This window comes from Heterocephalus glaber, unplaced genomic scaffold, assembly GCF_053883595.1.
Source record: "Heterocephalus glaber isolate CG9 unplaced genomic scaffold, H.glaber_assembly_v1.0 deba00001498, whole genome shotgun sequence".
NCBI lineage: Eukaryota > Metazoa > Chordata > Mammalia > Rodentia > Bathyergidae > Heterocephalus > Heterocephalus glaber.
In genome coordinates this window covers 5,795,635-5,812,096 of record NW_028258321.1, presented here as the reverse complement: position 1 = coordinate 5,812,096, position 16,462 = coordinate 5,795,635, and the positions used below count along the sequence as shown (strand labels likewise).

Here is a 16,462-nt window from a genome sequence, read left to right as displayed (position 1 = left end):
TTCAGCTGGCATCAGAAAGATCTGGGGATTTGTCTCGGCTTTTATTTGCTCATTGCATGACCTAGGCTAGTTATTTAAGTCTGAGTTTCAGTTTCTTCATCTGTAAAATGAGGAAAACAACCCTTATTTATAGGGATGTTATGAAAATGAAGCACAGTTTACGAAGGGTTTAGCATGGGACCCAGCATCATCGTCTAAGCTCAGTAAAAGTTCTCTCTTGGTTCTATTTTAGTAAATGGTTCCCTGAAACTGCAAGGGGCCACAGTACCTCCAGGGACCGGGGCAGAATGTAGAGCTCTCCACACAGCTCAGGTTTGGGGATAATTTAACAATAGCTAGAAGGAGAAATATGTTATACCAGCACAGGTGAAGCTGCAGCTCAGCTGGGCATGGTGGCACACGCCTGTAATCTCAGCACTCTGGAGGCTGAGGCAGGAGAATGGCTGTGAGTTCAAGGCTAGCCAGAGCTATATAGTGAGCTCAAGGCCAGCCTGGCTATCTAGCAAGACCTTGTCCCCAAAAAACAAAAAGCTGCAACTCAAGAACTGAGGTTTTTTTGTTTTGTTTTGTTTTTGTTTGTTTGTGGTGCCAGGGATCGAACTCAGGACCTTGTACTTGCCAGGCAGGCACAGTGCCACTGAGCTACAACCCCGGCCCTTGTTTTGTTTTGTTTTTGAGACAGGGGCTGGGGTGCTACGTGAGTGCCCCGCTCTGCGCAGTGCCCCAGCCTGGCACCAGCAATCTGAGGGGATGGAGAGAGGGTACTGGCAGGCTGGGACCAGCATCTGGCAGTCTCCAGACTGGTGAGCTAGATGGTGCTGTGAGGAGAAGTCTAGACTAGCTTATCGGTGAAAGGCTCTGAACCCCTCAGGGAAACAGCCCTGAGAGTCTGAAAGTCAGGCCTGAGCTGTGTCCCCAGCCTTGGAGACAGAAGAGTACCAGGGACCTCATGTTGGAAAGGGTTAGCACGACATTTTGAGAATGTTGTGACAGCATTATAGGCAAGACGGAAATGTGCAGAGGGCGTCCAGGAGGGCGAGGGTGGGGTGATGTGTGACTGCACTGGCCACGCCCGAAGGGCACTGTGGGCTGTCTGCCTGGCGCTAGCCTGCCTGCCGTTCATTCAGCCTGGGATGCGAACACTGCTGCCCAGTTCGTCAGTTTTATCAGTGATGCATCGTCAGGAACAAGTGCCAGTGTGATAGAGGCCCGGGTCAAGTTCACAATTACCAACTTCCCGAAACCCTGCCAGCTAGCACAATTCTGTACTAGACAAGGAAGGAGAGGTGTAAAGCAGCCCATGGGAGATTTTGTTGACTGCGCATAATATGAGTTGGTAGTTTGACAAGGTTACAAAGAATAGACAATCTGGGCCGGGGATTTAGCTCAGCGGTTTCGCCGCCTGCTGCGCAAGCTCAAGGACCCGAGTTCGATCTCCGGTACCAAAAAAAAAGAATAGACAATCCGATGATGGGTGTTTTTTTGTTTTTGTTTTTGCTTTTTTGGTTCTGGGGATCAAACTCAGGTCCTTGCGCTTGCGTAGCAGGCAATGAAACCACTGAGCTAAATCCCCATCCCTCAATGACGGTTTTAATAGAAACAAAGGATTTCAAATGAGAGAGACTGTGCAGCCCTGAGGTCTGCCCTGGTTAATCCTTGTACTGTACTTATTTCCACACATGATACTTTATTTCTGGACATGACACTCAGTTTGACAAGCTACAGTAAATCCAAAGAGTGGAGGCCTGAATTGAGGGATTTCAAGACCTGGCCAAGAACACAGCTGAAAGCTGGGGCCACCAGTCCTAGAAAAAGAAGCTGTTGATAGGCCTTCGGGATTCAAAATGTTGTCCTAGGAAGATAGATTCAACCACAGTACTTAGTGATTGGAAGGCCAGTGCTTTGAGAGTTGCAGAAAGGCAGATTGTGTTCTGTAGAAGAAGCTGGCCTGGCTAGTGCCTCCTGCAACAGAGCAGAGAGCTCAGGTTTTGTTAGCCTGATCTGAGCTCATTATTGCTTGACCAGGACCCTCAGTGTCTGCACCAGGAATCAGGAGCCCTTTCAAGCCCCATTTCTGAAGTCCCATCTCCCGAGCTCAGACCTTTGCTCAGTAGAACAGACCTGGTCAGAGACTGTTGGATTCTGGGCCCAGGAAACAAGAAAGTTTTCTTTTAAGCCATTGACTTTCTTATAGGCAGAACAGAGAGACTTTAGTATCGCCAGCTATATTTTGAGCACTTACTGCTGTGGTATAGCGACCTTACCATTACTTACATTGTGAAGATACCAAGGCTTTCAGGTTAAATCCTTCACCCAAGGTCACATAGAACTCAAACCCTGAACCTGTGCTGTTCAGCGCTCCGCCTCCTGGAGCCCCCAGCAGTCCCCAGTAGATTGGGTCCTGCCTTCCCAGGAGCCCCTCCCTGCCAGCCCCAACCTCTGCCTTCTCTTTTGGGAACTCGGAGAAAACAGCCCACCTGAAAAATTAGGCCATGCTGCTGAGCACACTACTTATTTTTTTATGACTAAGTTTAAGCTGACAACCATGCAAAACATTGCAAACCTGTGTCGGCTGCAGATTTAATACCTCACCCAACCCACACAAATAATTCATGCTTCTGCATCGATGTCCAGAAATAAACAAATCAGCAAAAAGCTGGGCTCCTGTGTATGTGTGTGCCTGTGTGCGCACATGGCTGCGTTTCCATTGAAGCAGCATGCCGGAAATACCCAAGCTTTAGTACTGCAGATCTAGCATTTTGCAATGTTTCTTCTCTTAAAAAATTAAAGTACTTTTTTTTTTTAATGATTGAAGGTTGGTGGGAGGTGTAAATGTGGGCACTTGTCACATTAATTCTTCCGATGATTAAGTTCTTTTCCATTTCTTTAAAGCTGTTTGCAGTTGGGTTTGATGTCCTTGTTCTGGGTGAGTGTGTTGTGGCAGTTACCAAGGTGACTTTAGCTGACTTTCAACAATTTATTTTTCCCTCCAGCCTGAGACCTCTCTAGGCTGTGTGCTGTTGATTCTTCTCTGCCAGTCCCCGCCCCACCTCCCATTGCTATTCGTCAGCATTTTTGCCTGTGTCTGAGAGGCTGGGACCCTGGCAGCCCTTTGGGAGCATGGTGGTGCGTCTGGTATAAGAAGTTGTTGGGGAATGGCACAGGGGAGTGACTGAGAGCTTTTCCACTTCAACTCAAGGTGAGAGCCTCAGGGTGTAGCTTGGTGGCACCGTGTGCCTGGCATGTGTGAGGAGCTACATTCGCAGCTCCTCAAAAAGTCAAAGTTAAGAAATACAAAACCTGCTTCTCTGACCTTAGTCTTGTCACCTCACCGCATCTGAGAGCGCTAACAGCAGCGCCTACATCAGGCTGGCTGTGAGGGTGCAGTGAGTGAACCTGTGAGTCTAGCAGGGTGGCACAGAGGAAGCAAATGTGGCCGCTGCTACTTCCTGTTTCCTGCTTTTGTGTGGCCCAAGGGCCCTGTGTCCCCTCTGAGCCCTTCAGCAGTGCCTGGCTGCAGGGTTCAGTGTGGCTCTGAGGCACAGCAGCACTGGTGGAGGAGAGAACTGGTCACAAGTCCAAGGTCCCATGCTAGCCAGCCGCAGACCAGCTGTATGGCCTTGGATTCCTTGCGCCCTTTTATGAAAAGGAAGAGGCAGATTAAATAACCTTTGTGTTTCCTCCAGTTTTCAAAAACTGACCTTCTTCCTATAGTGTTTGTCTTCTTCACAGGTCTTAGGAAAACTCTTGCCCAGGAAAAGCCAGGAGTAAACACATTTCCCGAGTCAGCTTTGGGAAGCCAGAGGAGGGGACTGCTTTTGTGAAAGAGCAGTCAACTCCGGTGGATCCTCACAAGGGAGAGGAAGTTCAGCAGAGTGCGACTGTCAGGCCCCTTCAGCCTGGGGCCTTGCCGTCCAGTGCTGACCTGGGGAGGGGCTCTGCCTATGCGCGCCCCCATTGGCTGCAGCCCCAGTGCTCCCCCAGGGTGTGAGGACCTTGGCCCTGCCCCACTGTGGCTGTGCAGCCCAGACATCCTGGGTGGCTCCTGCCTGCCGCTTGAATGATGAATAACTAGAACTTCTCACCCAGTGTTTTGATAGACACTTGGGGAACTGTCCCGAGCTTCACAGCCCAGACTAGAATCCGGCCTTTTGAGTGGGATCAGTGGGTGACCCTCATTTCCTGCAGAGGCGGATTTGAGAGGTTGTCAGTTGGGCAGCTGAATTTGAAAGAGCAAATCTTAGATCAAAGGGCCCTGCGGCCCAGCTGTAGGTGGGAAGCAGGGCTCACTGCAGCCACAGGCACTGTGAGGAATCAGTGCCCAGCTGGCTCCCAGCAGGCCCACTGGTCTGACACCCAAGGGCCACCTTCTCCCGCTGCATGAGGACTAGTTGGAGGGAGGGTGCCCGTGTCACTGCGGCGTTGGCCGTGAGCAGGAGTGGGCCTGCGCGGAGCCCTTTCAGGTTAGCTGGGGCTCAAGGTGCTGTCCAGTGCCAGCCTTGGAGAGCTAGGGTCCTGGGCCTTGGGAAGGGGAGAGCAAGGGCTCCCAGGAGATCCTGCTTGTCTCACGAGGGACGAAAGCCCAATGGCATGGACCTCAGTGCTGTGTGCTATTCGCAGAGACAGAGGCTCTCACCCCAGCCCTGCTGAGACCGAGTGCCACGCCTTCCCTCACTGACTTGGAGCCTGGCTGGGTAACTTGGCCTCCCTGTCGCAGTTCCTTGTCTATAAGAGGAAAATGGAAATAGTACCCACGTGGAGGGAGCATCCTGAGGAGCAGCCAGCCATGAGATGTGCTCGGTACACGGCTGGCACTGACAGGTGCATAGGGGAGGCTGCTGCTGCTGTTGTGGTCGGGCACCGTGATTGTCAGTGGTCAGGAGCCCAACCCAGAACCCCCAGCCTGCTCCTCCCAGCAGTCTTCACGTGCGCTGAACCCGTCCCTGTGCTTGCTTTGCAGGAGCCGCAAAGACAGCCTAGAAAGCGATAGCTCCACAGCCATAGTTCCCCATGAGCTGATCCGCACACGGCAACTCGAGAGCGTGCATTTGAAATTCAACCAAGAGTCTGGAGCCCTCATTCCTCTCTGCCTAAGGTGAGCCGACCCTGCCCCCTATGCAGCTTGGCATCAGTGACAACTCACAGCCTATGCTTGCCAGTTGCTCAGGGAGGGAGGCGCCTGTGGTCAGCCCCCATACCTAAGCAGAGCCTGGGGCTGGGAGGGAGAACACTTGACCTGTGTGGGAGCCAGCCAGGAACCCCTCTGTCACCGGCTGTATGATATTCCTCCCCCTCAGCCTCTGGTCAGCCTGGCCCTGCGAAATCCTGAGCAATGGGGCTGGCCCCAAGGGAGGCTATCTTCTGCATGTCTTAGCTCAGAGCAGTGGCAGCCTCCAGTGTACAAAGGCCTGTGGCCAAAGAGCCCTGTTGCTCTTTAGTCTTTAGCACAGGAAATAGGTGCTAAAGAACACTTCTTTGTTCAGGAATTGTCTGTCAGCCATGCTCACCCTGGGGAGGTTCATTAACCGAAGGCATCTCAGATGACCCCTGCCATCCCCTAAGCCCAGGCTCCTGCAAAGCACTTGAGTCTTCGCACCTAGCAGCTGACTCCTTGAGGGGCTCTAGGAAGGCCAACTGTGTCCCTTCTACTGCTATCCAGACAGCAGTGCAGCCCTGAGGCCGGAAGTCAGCTGTCTGCTTAGGGAGGTTGCTCTGGGCTGGCTCTTGCAGCAGCACTGTGGGACTTTCTGGGCTTCCACCCTTATGCTGGTAGCAGAGGAGGCAGTAAGAATCCCTCTAAAGCTGGGCATGGTGGTGCACACCTGTAATCCCAGCACTCAGGAGGCTGAGGCAGGAAAATCATGAGTTCAAAACCAGTCTGGGCTACATACCAAGTTCAGGGCTGGCCTGGACCACATAGTAAGACCGTGTCTCAAAAAGCCAAAGAAGTGCTGGGCATGGTGGCACACATCTGTAATCCCAGTACTTGGGAGGCTGAGGCAGGAGTATCACTGTGACTTCGAAGCCAGCGTGGACTACACAGCGAGATCCTGTCTCAAAAAGAAAAAAAGGAAGGGAGAGAAGAAAGAAAGGAGAGGAAAAAAAGGGAGGAGGCCTGGGGATATAGCTCAGTGGTTTTACCCGCCGCCTGCCTGCCTCGCAAGCGCAAGGTCCTGAGTTTGATCCCCAGTATCAAAAAAAAAAAAAAAAGAGGGAGGAAATTACTCTAAACTGGGGACAGTGACAGGAAGAAGTGGTTGCCCTGTGTCCCTGGAGTCAGGGGAGAGAGTCTGAAAAGTAACCAGACTTGGCCGGTCATCAGGGCACAGCAGGCAAAGACAGCAGTGGTCAGAGTGAACAGGACCTGGCAGAGCCCATCTCCAGCACCCATCCATCCCTCCCCAGCTGCCCCTCAGGTGCAGGCTCCAGGCTGCAGACCGGCGAGGGCTAATCTGGTGGCTGGAGAAGTGGGCTTTGTCTGCTTCCTTTGCTGCCTGGCGTCCCTGCCTTGTGGGCCGCGCCTGCCTGCCCTTCCCCAGGTGTGTTTCCAGACGGAGACAGGGTTAAGAGCGAGCTCATTGGGTTCCAGCTCTTCTGCCTTCAGGCCAGCTGTTCAGTTGTTACAGGGTGCCCAGGAGTGGGGCAGGACCCTGCCCTGGCGTCCTCCGTGTGCTGCTGTCCTGCGGTTCTGCTCCACCCCCATCCCCCAGAGCAGAGGCGACTTCCTGTTCACTCTGGCAGGCCAGGCCCGGGCACATTGCTGACCTTCCTCTCTGGCCTCAGGTTCGAGGCGGTCTCCGCCATCATGGGGCTTGCTGAACTCTGCTCCAGGGCTGTGTCTGCCAGCTTTGAGTGCTTTGGAAGCTTGGCATCAGAGAACTGGTGACAGAGGCTGCTGCTTGCTTTTTTTTCCCCCCAGCACTGGGAATTTCACACAGGGTCTTCAAATTAAGTTACATCCCCAGCCTTTTTTTGTTTTTTGTTTTTTTTGGTACCGGGGATCGAACTCGGGTCCTTGCGCTTGCACAGCAGGCAGCAGAACCACTGAGCTAAATCTCTGGCCCTCCCCAGCCTTTTTTAATTTTAATTTTATTTTTATTTTTTTTTTGGTACCGGGAATCAAACTTGGAACCTTGTGCTTACGAGGCCCAGCCTTTTTTTAAATTTTTGTCCTCTGGTGTACACGTGACCTTCCCTTAATATTGCCAACTTAATTTTGTGCATTTGTGTCAGAATATTTAGTTTACAAGTTTGGGGCTGTAATTGTATAATTTACTTTGAGAAGAAAACTTAAAACAATTTTTCATTGTTTAAAGCTGCATTCAATATCAAAATTACCTTGGGTAACTTTCAATAGCTTCCATCTGTGGACAAAGCTAATAGTGATTTTTTTTTTTTTAAACAGCACCTTGCCTGAGTTTAAAGAAATTAATATATTAAAGATATATTTGAATCTTTATTTTAACTGCACCATTAAAACATTTCACTTTGGGGCCAGGGATTTAGCTCAGTGGTTCCACTGCCTGTCTCAAAAGTGTAAGGACCTGAGTTCAATCCCTGTACCCAAAAAAAAAAATTTTTTTTTGGTCAGGTTTAGTTTGGTTTGGTTTTTTGATTTTTTTTTTTTGAGACAGTCTCACTGTAGTTCAGAGTGGCCTTGAACTCACTGTGTAGCCCGGGCTGGTCTTGAACTCACAGTGATCCTTCTGCCTCAGCCTCCCAGAGTGCTGGGATTACAGATGTGTGCCACTACACCCAGCTGCTCGCTTCTTTTTGAAGGTGCTACAATGAACTTATTTGGCTACAGCCTCGTTAATGGGCATGTGGGCCATCGGGAAGGCGTTTGCAAGACCCCCGACCCCAAGGATCACAGCTCTATAATCCCAGAGCCTTGGCCAGGGCTGCTGCGCTTGGGGCTGTTTGCAGACCCTGTTCCTCACTGTCTCCGTGTTCCTACCCCCAGGGGCAGGCTCCTGCATGGACGGCACTTTACATATAAAAGTATCACAGGTGACATGGCCATCACGTTTGTCTCCACGGGAGTGGAAGGTGCTTTTGCCACTGAGGAGCATCCTTACGCGGCTCACGGACCCTGGTTACAAGTGAGAAGGCCCCTTTTCTTCTCCCTACCTTCTTTCCGCAGGCTCTCCCCTGCCTACCCGCCTGCCCTTCCCTGGGCACCTCATGGTGCTACCCCTTCCTGAGGGGCTGGATTCAGTGCCTGAGGCCTGCATGTGGTCATGGAGTGTGGATACTGCTGCCTGTGCCAGCGGTTCCAGGGGACTTCCTGGCTCCTTCCCCTCACCAAGGGCCAGTGGTAGTTCTGGTTCCTGTGGAAATCCAGGTGTGGGGAAATAGAGCTTTCCACATCCTGACTAAATTAAGGTACAGGAAGCCAAGCGCAAAGCAAGACAGGAGCTGTGGAAGCCACTCTGTAGCCGCAGTATGGAATCTTATCAGAATGCATAGAAAGTGACATCTTCCTGGGGCCGAGATGAGTAGGCTGCGGTGACCAGAGGTGCCCCCCAACCCCAGCCTGACAGCTCTGCTCTTCCTCCTGATAGGAACCCACCTTGTCTGAGCAGAAGCCTGCTGGCTGGTCCCAGGCACCTCTGCTTCAGAGCCACTGCCAAACACCTTGCTGGAGCTAAGAACTGTTGGCCTCCTTGCAGTACCCACCTTGACCAGGTCTCTTAAGGAGTGCTCTGCCCTATTCACCTCCTTTTTGGCTTTTGGGGTGGGGGGAAGAACACTTTTTCTCAGGAGTATCTAGAGAGGGAATTCAGGGCCAAGGGTGTAGCTTTATAGGAGAGCACTTGCCTAGCACACACAAGGCTCTGGATTCAATTCCCAGCAAAAGGAGGCAGGCAGAGGGAGGGAGGGAATACCAAGAGAGGGGGCGGGGGAGGAAGGAAGGAAGGAGAGGAAACAAGGAATAAGGAGGGAAAGAGGAAGAAAGAAAGGAAAGAAAGCAGGAAGGAACAGATGGGGAGGGAGGGAGAAACAAAGGAAGAAAAGAAAATCTAACCCTAATCCAACAGATGGCCCGGCTTTGTGCGGTGTTGAAGAGAATATAGGGGAATTATAGTGTGTGGGGGTCATGATGATTCTGTGGGTTTAACCCAGTCTAGGGGTCTGCAAAGCATATATACTCTTTCTTTTATTATTAAATTTTATTTTATCCCTTCCCCGCTCAAGCCCCCTCTCCTCCTTTGTACAAAAGCTTTGTTTCCATTTTTTCCTTCTCTTCTCACTTTTTTCTTGTCCCTTCCTTTCTCCCGCCCCCCTCCCTTGTTCCCCTTCCCATTTGAACACTTCCTTCCCATTTCCCAGCATCCACTATACATCTCAGTCCTTATTTCCACTTTCAGCTTCTCACACCAGAGAAACAATGCAGTATTCACACATGTGTGTCTGATTTATTTCACTTAAGAGTATGGGGCCGGGGATTTGGCTCAGTGGTTATGCCGCCTGCCTCGCAAGCATGAGGACCCTAATTCGGTCCCTGGTACCAAAAAAAAAAAACCAAAAAAACTTAAGAGTGTGGTCTCAAGGTGCATCTATTTAACTATAAATGTCTGAAGCTCATCCTTCTTTATGGCAAAGTAGTATTCCATTTTATTTTTTAAAAAAACCACATCGGGCCGGGGATTTAGCTCAGTGGTTCCACTGCCTGCTTCACAAGCACAAGGTCCTGAGTTCAATCCCTGGTCCAAAAAACAAACAAAAAACCCCCACATCTTCTTTATCCACTCGTCAGTTGATGGGCATGTGGGCTGTTTCCAAGATTTAGCTATTACAGACTGTGCTATGAACATGGCTGTGCATGTATCGCTGTGGTATGATGCTTTTAATTCTTTCAGGAAGATACAAGAAGAGGTATAGCTGGGCCAGATGGAGCCTCTAGTTTTAGGGTTTTGAGGTTTCTCCACACTGATTTCCGCAGTGGCTGCACCAGTCTGCGCTCCCACCCAGCAGTGGAGCAGGGTTCCTTCCTCCCCACAGCCCTTCCCCCCGACACACACACAATTTGTTATTGGTTGATTTCTTGATAGCCATTCTTTCTGGAGGTGGAATCTTAGCATTGTTTTAATTTGCATTTCACGAATGACCAGTGATGTTGGACACTTTTTCATATATTTTTTGCCGTTTCTTATTCTTTTTTTTTTTAGTTTTTTTGAGACAAGGTCTCCCTTTAGGGTGGCCCTGAACTCATTATGTAGCCCAGGCTAGCCTCAAACTAGGGTGATCCTCCTACCTCTGCCTCCCAAGTGTTGAGATTACAGGCGTGTGCCAGCACACTCTGTTGCCATTTCTAATTTTTCACCTGAGAAGTATCTTTTTATTTTAGATTCCCATTTTGCATTGGGTCTTTAAATTTGGGAGGTCTGATTTTTTGAGTTCTTTATATATTCTAGATGATAGTCCTTTATCTGAATAGCTGGTAAAGAAATTTTTCCCACTCTATAGCTTGTCTCTTCACTCTGTTGGTGGTTTCTCTTGCTGTGCAAAAGCTTCTTACTAAGATGAGGTCCCAGTTGTTGATTGCAGAATTTTCCGGGCGGTCTGGGTTTTATTCATGAAGTCTTTGCCTACTCCTGTGTCCTCAAGCTTCTACCTATTTTGTCTTCCAGCAGATTTAGTGTTTCTGTTTTAATACTTAGATATTTGGGGCCAGAAATTGACCTCAGTGGCACTGTGCCTGCTTCACAAGTGCAAGGTCCTGAGTTCAATCCCCAGTACCACAAAAAAAAAAAAAAAAAAATGGCCAGGGATTTAGCTCAGTGGTTTCGCCGCCTGCTTTGCTGCGCATGCACAAGGACTCGAGTTCGATCCCCGGCACCAAAAAAAAAAAAAAGTTTAGATCTTTGATCCATTTTGATTTAGGTTAGTACATGGTGAAAGATACAGGTCTAGTTTCAGTCTTTGGCATGTAGAAAGCCAGTTTTTCCAGCACCACTTATTAGAAAGGATATCTTTCTTCCAGTGAAGGTGTTTGGCTCCTTTGTCAAAGATGAGGTTGTTGAGTGTGTCTGGAGTTGCAAAGCATATATACTCTTGATATGAACATGTTTGTCAGTATATTTTGTCTGCTTGCAGAATTCTTTCTCCAAGCTAGCTTCCTCCTCCCTTCCACCAAAACCCTAACCCTTAATTAAAACAAACAGCAAACAAAGGGCACCAACCGCGCTCCCCAGACTCGGCTGAAGCTAGTGCTTCAGGGATATTGTGTTCCATAAATTATCTTGCCTTTTTCCACTGATGTTATTACATTGTTTCATAACAAAATTACTTTGGACCATAAAGTTATAAATACATTTTAAAAGTCCCACTTGGTAGCATTAGATTTCTGTCCACCTGGTGTTGGTAGTTACTGTAGCAAAAGCTCTGAAGTGTAACATTTGAAATTAGCCCAGCACAAGTGGAAATCCCCCAGGTGGACACAGTCTCTGCCAAGAACAGGAGGGTGCTGGCTGCTCCCCTGGCACAGCTGATGGGGAAGTAGGAGGTGGGAACAGGGCAGGGGACCCCAACCCAGGGGTTCTCAGGTTGTCATTCCAGGAGCTGACATCGTGTCCTCATAGGCCCTGTGTGTGTATTGAGGGGTCACATGCATTTTGGGGGGAAGTAGGGAGTGGGGTCTCCCTGAACTCAAGAAGAAAGTCCATCCAGTTTTATGTCACATCTTCAACTCTGACCTTGCCCTCAGAGTCCTGCCAAGCCCTTGGGTGGCTCGCTTCCCTGAGGGGTGGGGTGATCAGCATCACCAGTTCTCAGGTGCCCTGGCAGGTGTCAAAGTGTGGCCCTCGGTCATCTAGAAGGAAGCGTCTGAACCCCTATCAAAAATCCCAAACCCCTGAGCCCCTGGCTCCTGGCATTCCCAACCCCCTCCCTCCCTGGCAGTCCCTCAGTGAGCTGGGGCACTTGGTACCCGTGGGCTGTTGCCCAGGGAACCAGGGAGCAGTGAGAACGAGCCGCTGGCCTCTGCATGTTTCAATAAAGTCGCTGTGCAGGGAGCTGCTTCATCAAAGGCCTGTGTTGTGGGCTCATTAGTGTGGTCCACCACGGGCCTGCTCACAGGAGAACTCTGGGGGTGGCTGGCTGAGGCCCCACATCCCAGCCTCGCACCCTCAATCACCAAGGGGTTTCTCAGGCCCTTTGCAAAGAGCTCCAGGAAACTCCCACCCTGCACCAGCCAGCCGGGTTCTCGGCACTGGAGCCAATGCCCACAGCAGCCCTCCTCCCTCCCCGCGAGCAGTCAGCACTTTCTGCCTCTTCAGGCCAGCTCACTTTCCCCTTTACGGTCCTGCCTCTGTGGTCACAGGAGCTCCTTAACTTGTGGGAACTCGGGCTTGTAATGACTTGTGACCCTCTAGGTCTCTCCTGGGGTGCGGCTGTCACCCTGGGAATCTGCAGGATTCTTGGAGCCTAGGATTAGACTTCAAGGCACAGGTGGGGCCCACTCTGCCACACCAAGAAGGGCCCCAGGCCCCTTGGGAGAACCCAGCACTGAGGCATCTCTCATTCAGGCTCCCAGGCCGGGGGTGTCTCCTAGGGCCTGTGTCCAGCCTGTTGGGGGCAGAGGAGCAGAAAGGAGCTGAATACAGCAGGCCCAGGATGTAGAGAAACCGAGACTTGTGTTCTCTTCGCTGCTCGAACTCCCTGTGAGTCCTAGTGAAGCAGGAGAGGCAGGGAGGGCTTTCTTGCATCAGCTTGGGAGGCCTCACTCACAGCCTTGGCACCTTGCTCTGGCTCCCAGCCCAGACCTGTTATCTCCTGGGTGGAAAGCAAGGTACAGACACCCTGCATGCATGGGGAAAGAGTGACAGGGGAGAGGCTGAGAGGGAGAGGCGGAGGCGGAGGGCTAAGGAACCTGTGGAATGGCTCCAGAGAGGCCCCTTTGCCTGCTCCTCCGGGCCTGGCACTTGTTCCTGCCCTCTCTGAGAGTCAGGACCCCAGTGCACAGAAGAGCAGGGTGCGCATGGGAGGAGCTGAAGAAGCCAGAGCAGCTCCAGTTCTACACAGGCACACTTTCCCATCTGCCCTGCCCCTGTGCTCACCCTCGTTGGGGTTGGAAAACCCGTCCAACTCGAGTGTTGCAAGAGGGTCTTGAGATGCTACCAAGGTCCTCCTTGCCTATTTGCCCCATGTCCCTGCACCCAGAGGCTGCTGTCCTTGGATGTCAGTCTTGTGAGCAGAGCTTGGCCCAGCCAGGCAAGCTGAAGGGGAGAAGTCCCAAGCCCAAGGTCACAGGGCTCACATCACCAAACAGGAGGATATATATCTTCGTAGGCTCTGTAAGGCTTTCTCAGGTGTGTGGTGTCTGACAGCTCACCTAGGTAGTGGCCCCAGGCCCAGCCACTCCCGAGCAGCCCCAAAGGGAGGCCCTGGGCTTGGGAGAAGACACCCAGCAGCTGTGAGGAGTGGGCTCTGCTGCTGCCAGCCAGGTCTGCAGGAATCGCTGCCGAGCTCTCCCAAAGCCAGGGACAGACACGGCCTCCAGACCAGCCCTGCAGTCTCCCGCCCACACCCACCCTTTGAACCTGTGCAGAGGAGATGTGGGAGTCCTGGCTCAGGCCCTGGGCAGCTCCTCTGTGGTGGCCACCATCCTCCTTGGCCACACCTGTTGTCCCTGGAGACCTCACTGTGCGGGGCTAGGCCTGTAAGATGTAAAGTCTGGCAGTGTGCCTGAGGAGGGACAGGACTTTAACTCCCACTGTGTCCCCAGCAACAAACAGCTGGAGCAGGAGTCTGAGCCTGCTTCACGCCACCCACTGAGGACAGGAAATACATGAGTGAGGCCTCTTGCAGGCCCCACTGGGCCCCCACTGCCCGCAAGCACACGGGTGTGCCCCCTCCTGGTGCGGCTGAGGGCTGCCTGCAGGGTGTTTCTGGCTTTTGTCTGGCCTGGGCGGGGAGGAGGGACATAGCAGCCAGGACTGCTTGCTTGTTCCTTCCTCCTCCACTGGCATTCTGGGTGCCGGCGTGGCCCCTTGGCCAGCCCAGCCACTGTAAACAGCACATTTGCTTCCCTGAGAGAAGGAAAGGGAGGGAGAAGAAAGGCAAACTTGATGGGAAGCAAGAACAGCGTGTCAACACAAAGAGCAAACAAGGCCCTGGACAAAGTGTGGCTTGTCATACCAAGGGGAAGGAGTGGGCATCGTCAGCCACTCAGAAATATCTTCGTCCACAGACGTTTGAATCACGTCAGATCTGCAGTAGCTGGGTCCCTGCCTGCACTGGGCCCCGGGCAGGCACAGACAAAAGGCCGCTTTTCAGGTTCCTTTCTGGGACTTGTTGGGGCCTGGGGAATTGAAAGGTTGTTGATAGTCCTCCCTGACCACCAACCATCCAGGCTGTTCTAAGGCAGCCGGTGTGAGCCCACTGGAGTAATTTGCTGGCTTAGATTCCAAGCACCCTCTGTGGTCAAAGCAGGAGCCCGCCGCTCCCCTCACGGCTCAGCTGCTTAGATGGTGGTGGCGCTGTAGCCATCAACCCCTGGTCAGGCTGTGCCCACACTCCCTTCCCCTCGGGGCCCAGTGCTCATCCACCAAGGCCTCCCAGGATAACTTGGTCTCGCCCTGGTACTCTGACTCAGGAGCTTGTGTCTCCTCGCATCTCCGTGCTTTCAAAAGCCTCAGAGGGGAGTATGCTGCTCATCTTTCTTAGGAGTCTCCTCTCCCCAAGGGCTCTGTGCACAGACCTAAGCGTTTTATAGCCTGCTCTTCGTGCGTGCGAGTATAAGTGGTCATCCTCATCATTATTGTCATCGTCTCTGTTGCCTTTATCTAGTCTAGAGGAACTGTTTTGTTGTTGTTTGTTTTTTTCAGAGAGGAACTATAAAGTGTGCACTCATCGGGCTGACCTAGAAATCTCCGCACTGGCCGCACTTACAAACCACCTTGGCAGTGGCGGGCTTCTTTGCAGCCTGAGTGTTTGAGGCTGTGTCTGTGACCCTTGGCGCTCCAGTCCCCTTGAACTCAGCGTGTGGCCTGGGGATGTGGGCTGGCTGGGAGTGGGATTCCTGGTTTTCCAGGCCATTGGTAGAGGCCAAATCTACCTTTATCTCCCCCATCAGCATCAGAGGAGAAAGAGAAAGTCAGCCCTGAGTGCAGGCTTCTGGAGGTGGGGCACTTTCTCCAAACAGGAAAAGCCTCCTCCACACCACCAGCCACCTCCATGCTGGAGTCCTGCAGGCCGTCTCCTGCCCCTCCTGGCACCCACTTTCCTGCAGACTGGGCAGGGCGTCCTCTCCCTTTCGGACCTCCGTGGGACTCTGTGAAATAAGTGTCACTGTTGTGCCATTCCCCATTTGATTGCAGCTGAGCCAGGCCGCTCCACAGGGACCCAGGGAGCTTAAGGAGCCCGGGTCCCAGACGTGCACAGGCGCTTCCCACAGCCGCCTCACAACAGTGCGTCTGTTCCCTGTGTGCACCCAGGAGCTGCCGCATCTCGGCTGTCCATCTCCAGTGTCCTGATGATAGGATCTGTTAGCATTCTCAGCTCCCGCTCGGAAATACACAAAGAACAGGGCCTGTTTGTTCAATCCAGGCTTCTAAGGTTTAACTCCCAAAGGAAATTAAATTAGGTGCCTGGAGCTATGACAGTCTGTCATATTTCTTTGTAGAGAATGTCATCCTTAATATCGTGCAGATTTCATGTACAATTTTCCCCTTTAGTTTTTTTTAAAAAAAATAATGTGAGGTTTCCAGCAGGAACCAGCAAATCAGCAAAAGTGAAAATGGAGGAGTGGCTAGGATTTTTCCCCATTTTGGGGTCTTGCCATCACTTCCCCCCACCGAGTACAAAATGAGTCCACACAGATGGAGCCACACTTGGTGGTGGCTCTGCTAGAAGCCCCCACAGCTCACCCTTTCTCAGCACCAATCCCAGGCCTCTGTCAGAGCAACTGGCTCGGAACTAAGTGCCAGTGGCACCACCTTCCCTGTAGGTCGCACTGGGTGGCCAAGGCCCGAAAGGCCCCCTCACCCCAGACCTGCTTACCACTGCCTAGCACAAAGCCACTCCCTCCGAATTATTTGTGGGCTCAAAGTGAGTCCAGTGTGGCCCGGACTGGAGCCATTGTGACATGACTGGGTTTGAGGTTTGCTTGTGTTTGTGCTACCATTTGCAGAGATGGCAGCAAGCCCCAGAAATGCAGAAAATGTGAATGTGACTTTTATACTACTCAAGCAGACTGGTGGTAACTGATGGAGAAATGCTGGCCTTGAGGGTAGGAGTTTACCCTTGGGATACAAGAGTTAAAGGACCACGGCGTAGGCCTCAGGAGGGCTGGTTGTGACTGGCTGTGGCTGCAGCCCAGCAAGATCTGCTGTCCACCCTGGAGGCTTGGAGGAAGAATGAAGCGGGGACACTGTAGTGGGCGCTCCCCTAGGCTGGCTTTGCCCTCTGACTCTAAGCCTTGCTCCTGTCTCCACCTGAGGCCTGCACTCCTGGAACA

The 16,462-nt window shown here is 52.0% G+C and overlaps 1 protein-coding gene across 8 annotated transcripts in view; it reads left to right on the top strand.

Annotated features, from left to right (window-relative positions):
• Sufu (SUFU negative regulator of hedgehog signaling) overlaps positions 1-16,462 on the top strand; it is a 129,641-nt gene that overhangs the window by 106,505 nt on the left and 6,674 nt on the right. For 7 of the 8 annotated variants that reach the window (XM_004866447.4, XM_004866446.4, XM_021245639.2 and 4 more), the window contains 2 exons: positions 4,961-5,095; positions 7,964-8,102. In XM_004866447.4, coding sequence (XP_004866504.1) covers positions 4,961-5,095; positions 7,964-8,102 — 274 coding nt within the window. Of the gene's footprint in view, positions 1-2,993; positions 3,200-4,960; positions 5,099-7,963; positions 8,103-16,462 lie in introns of those variants that run through there. The other variant, XR_002389793.2, reaches the window with a different exon arrangement.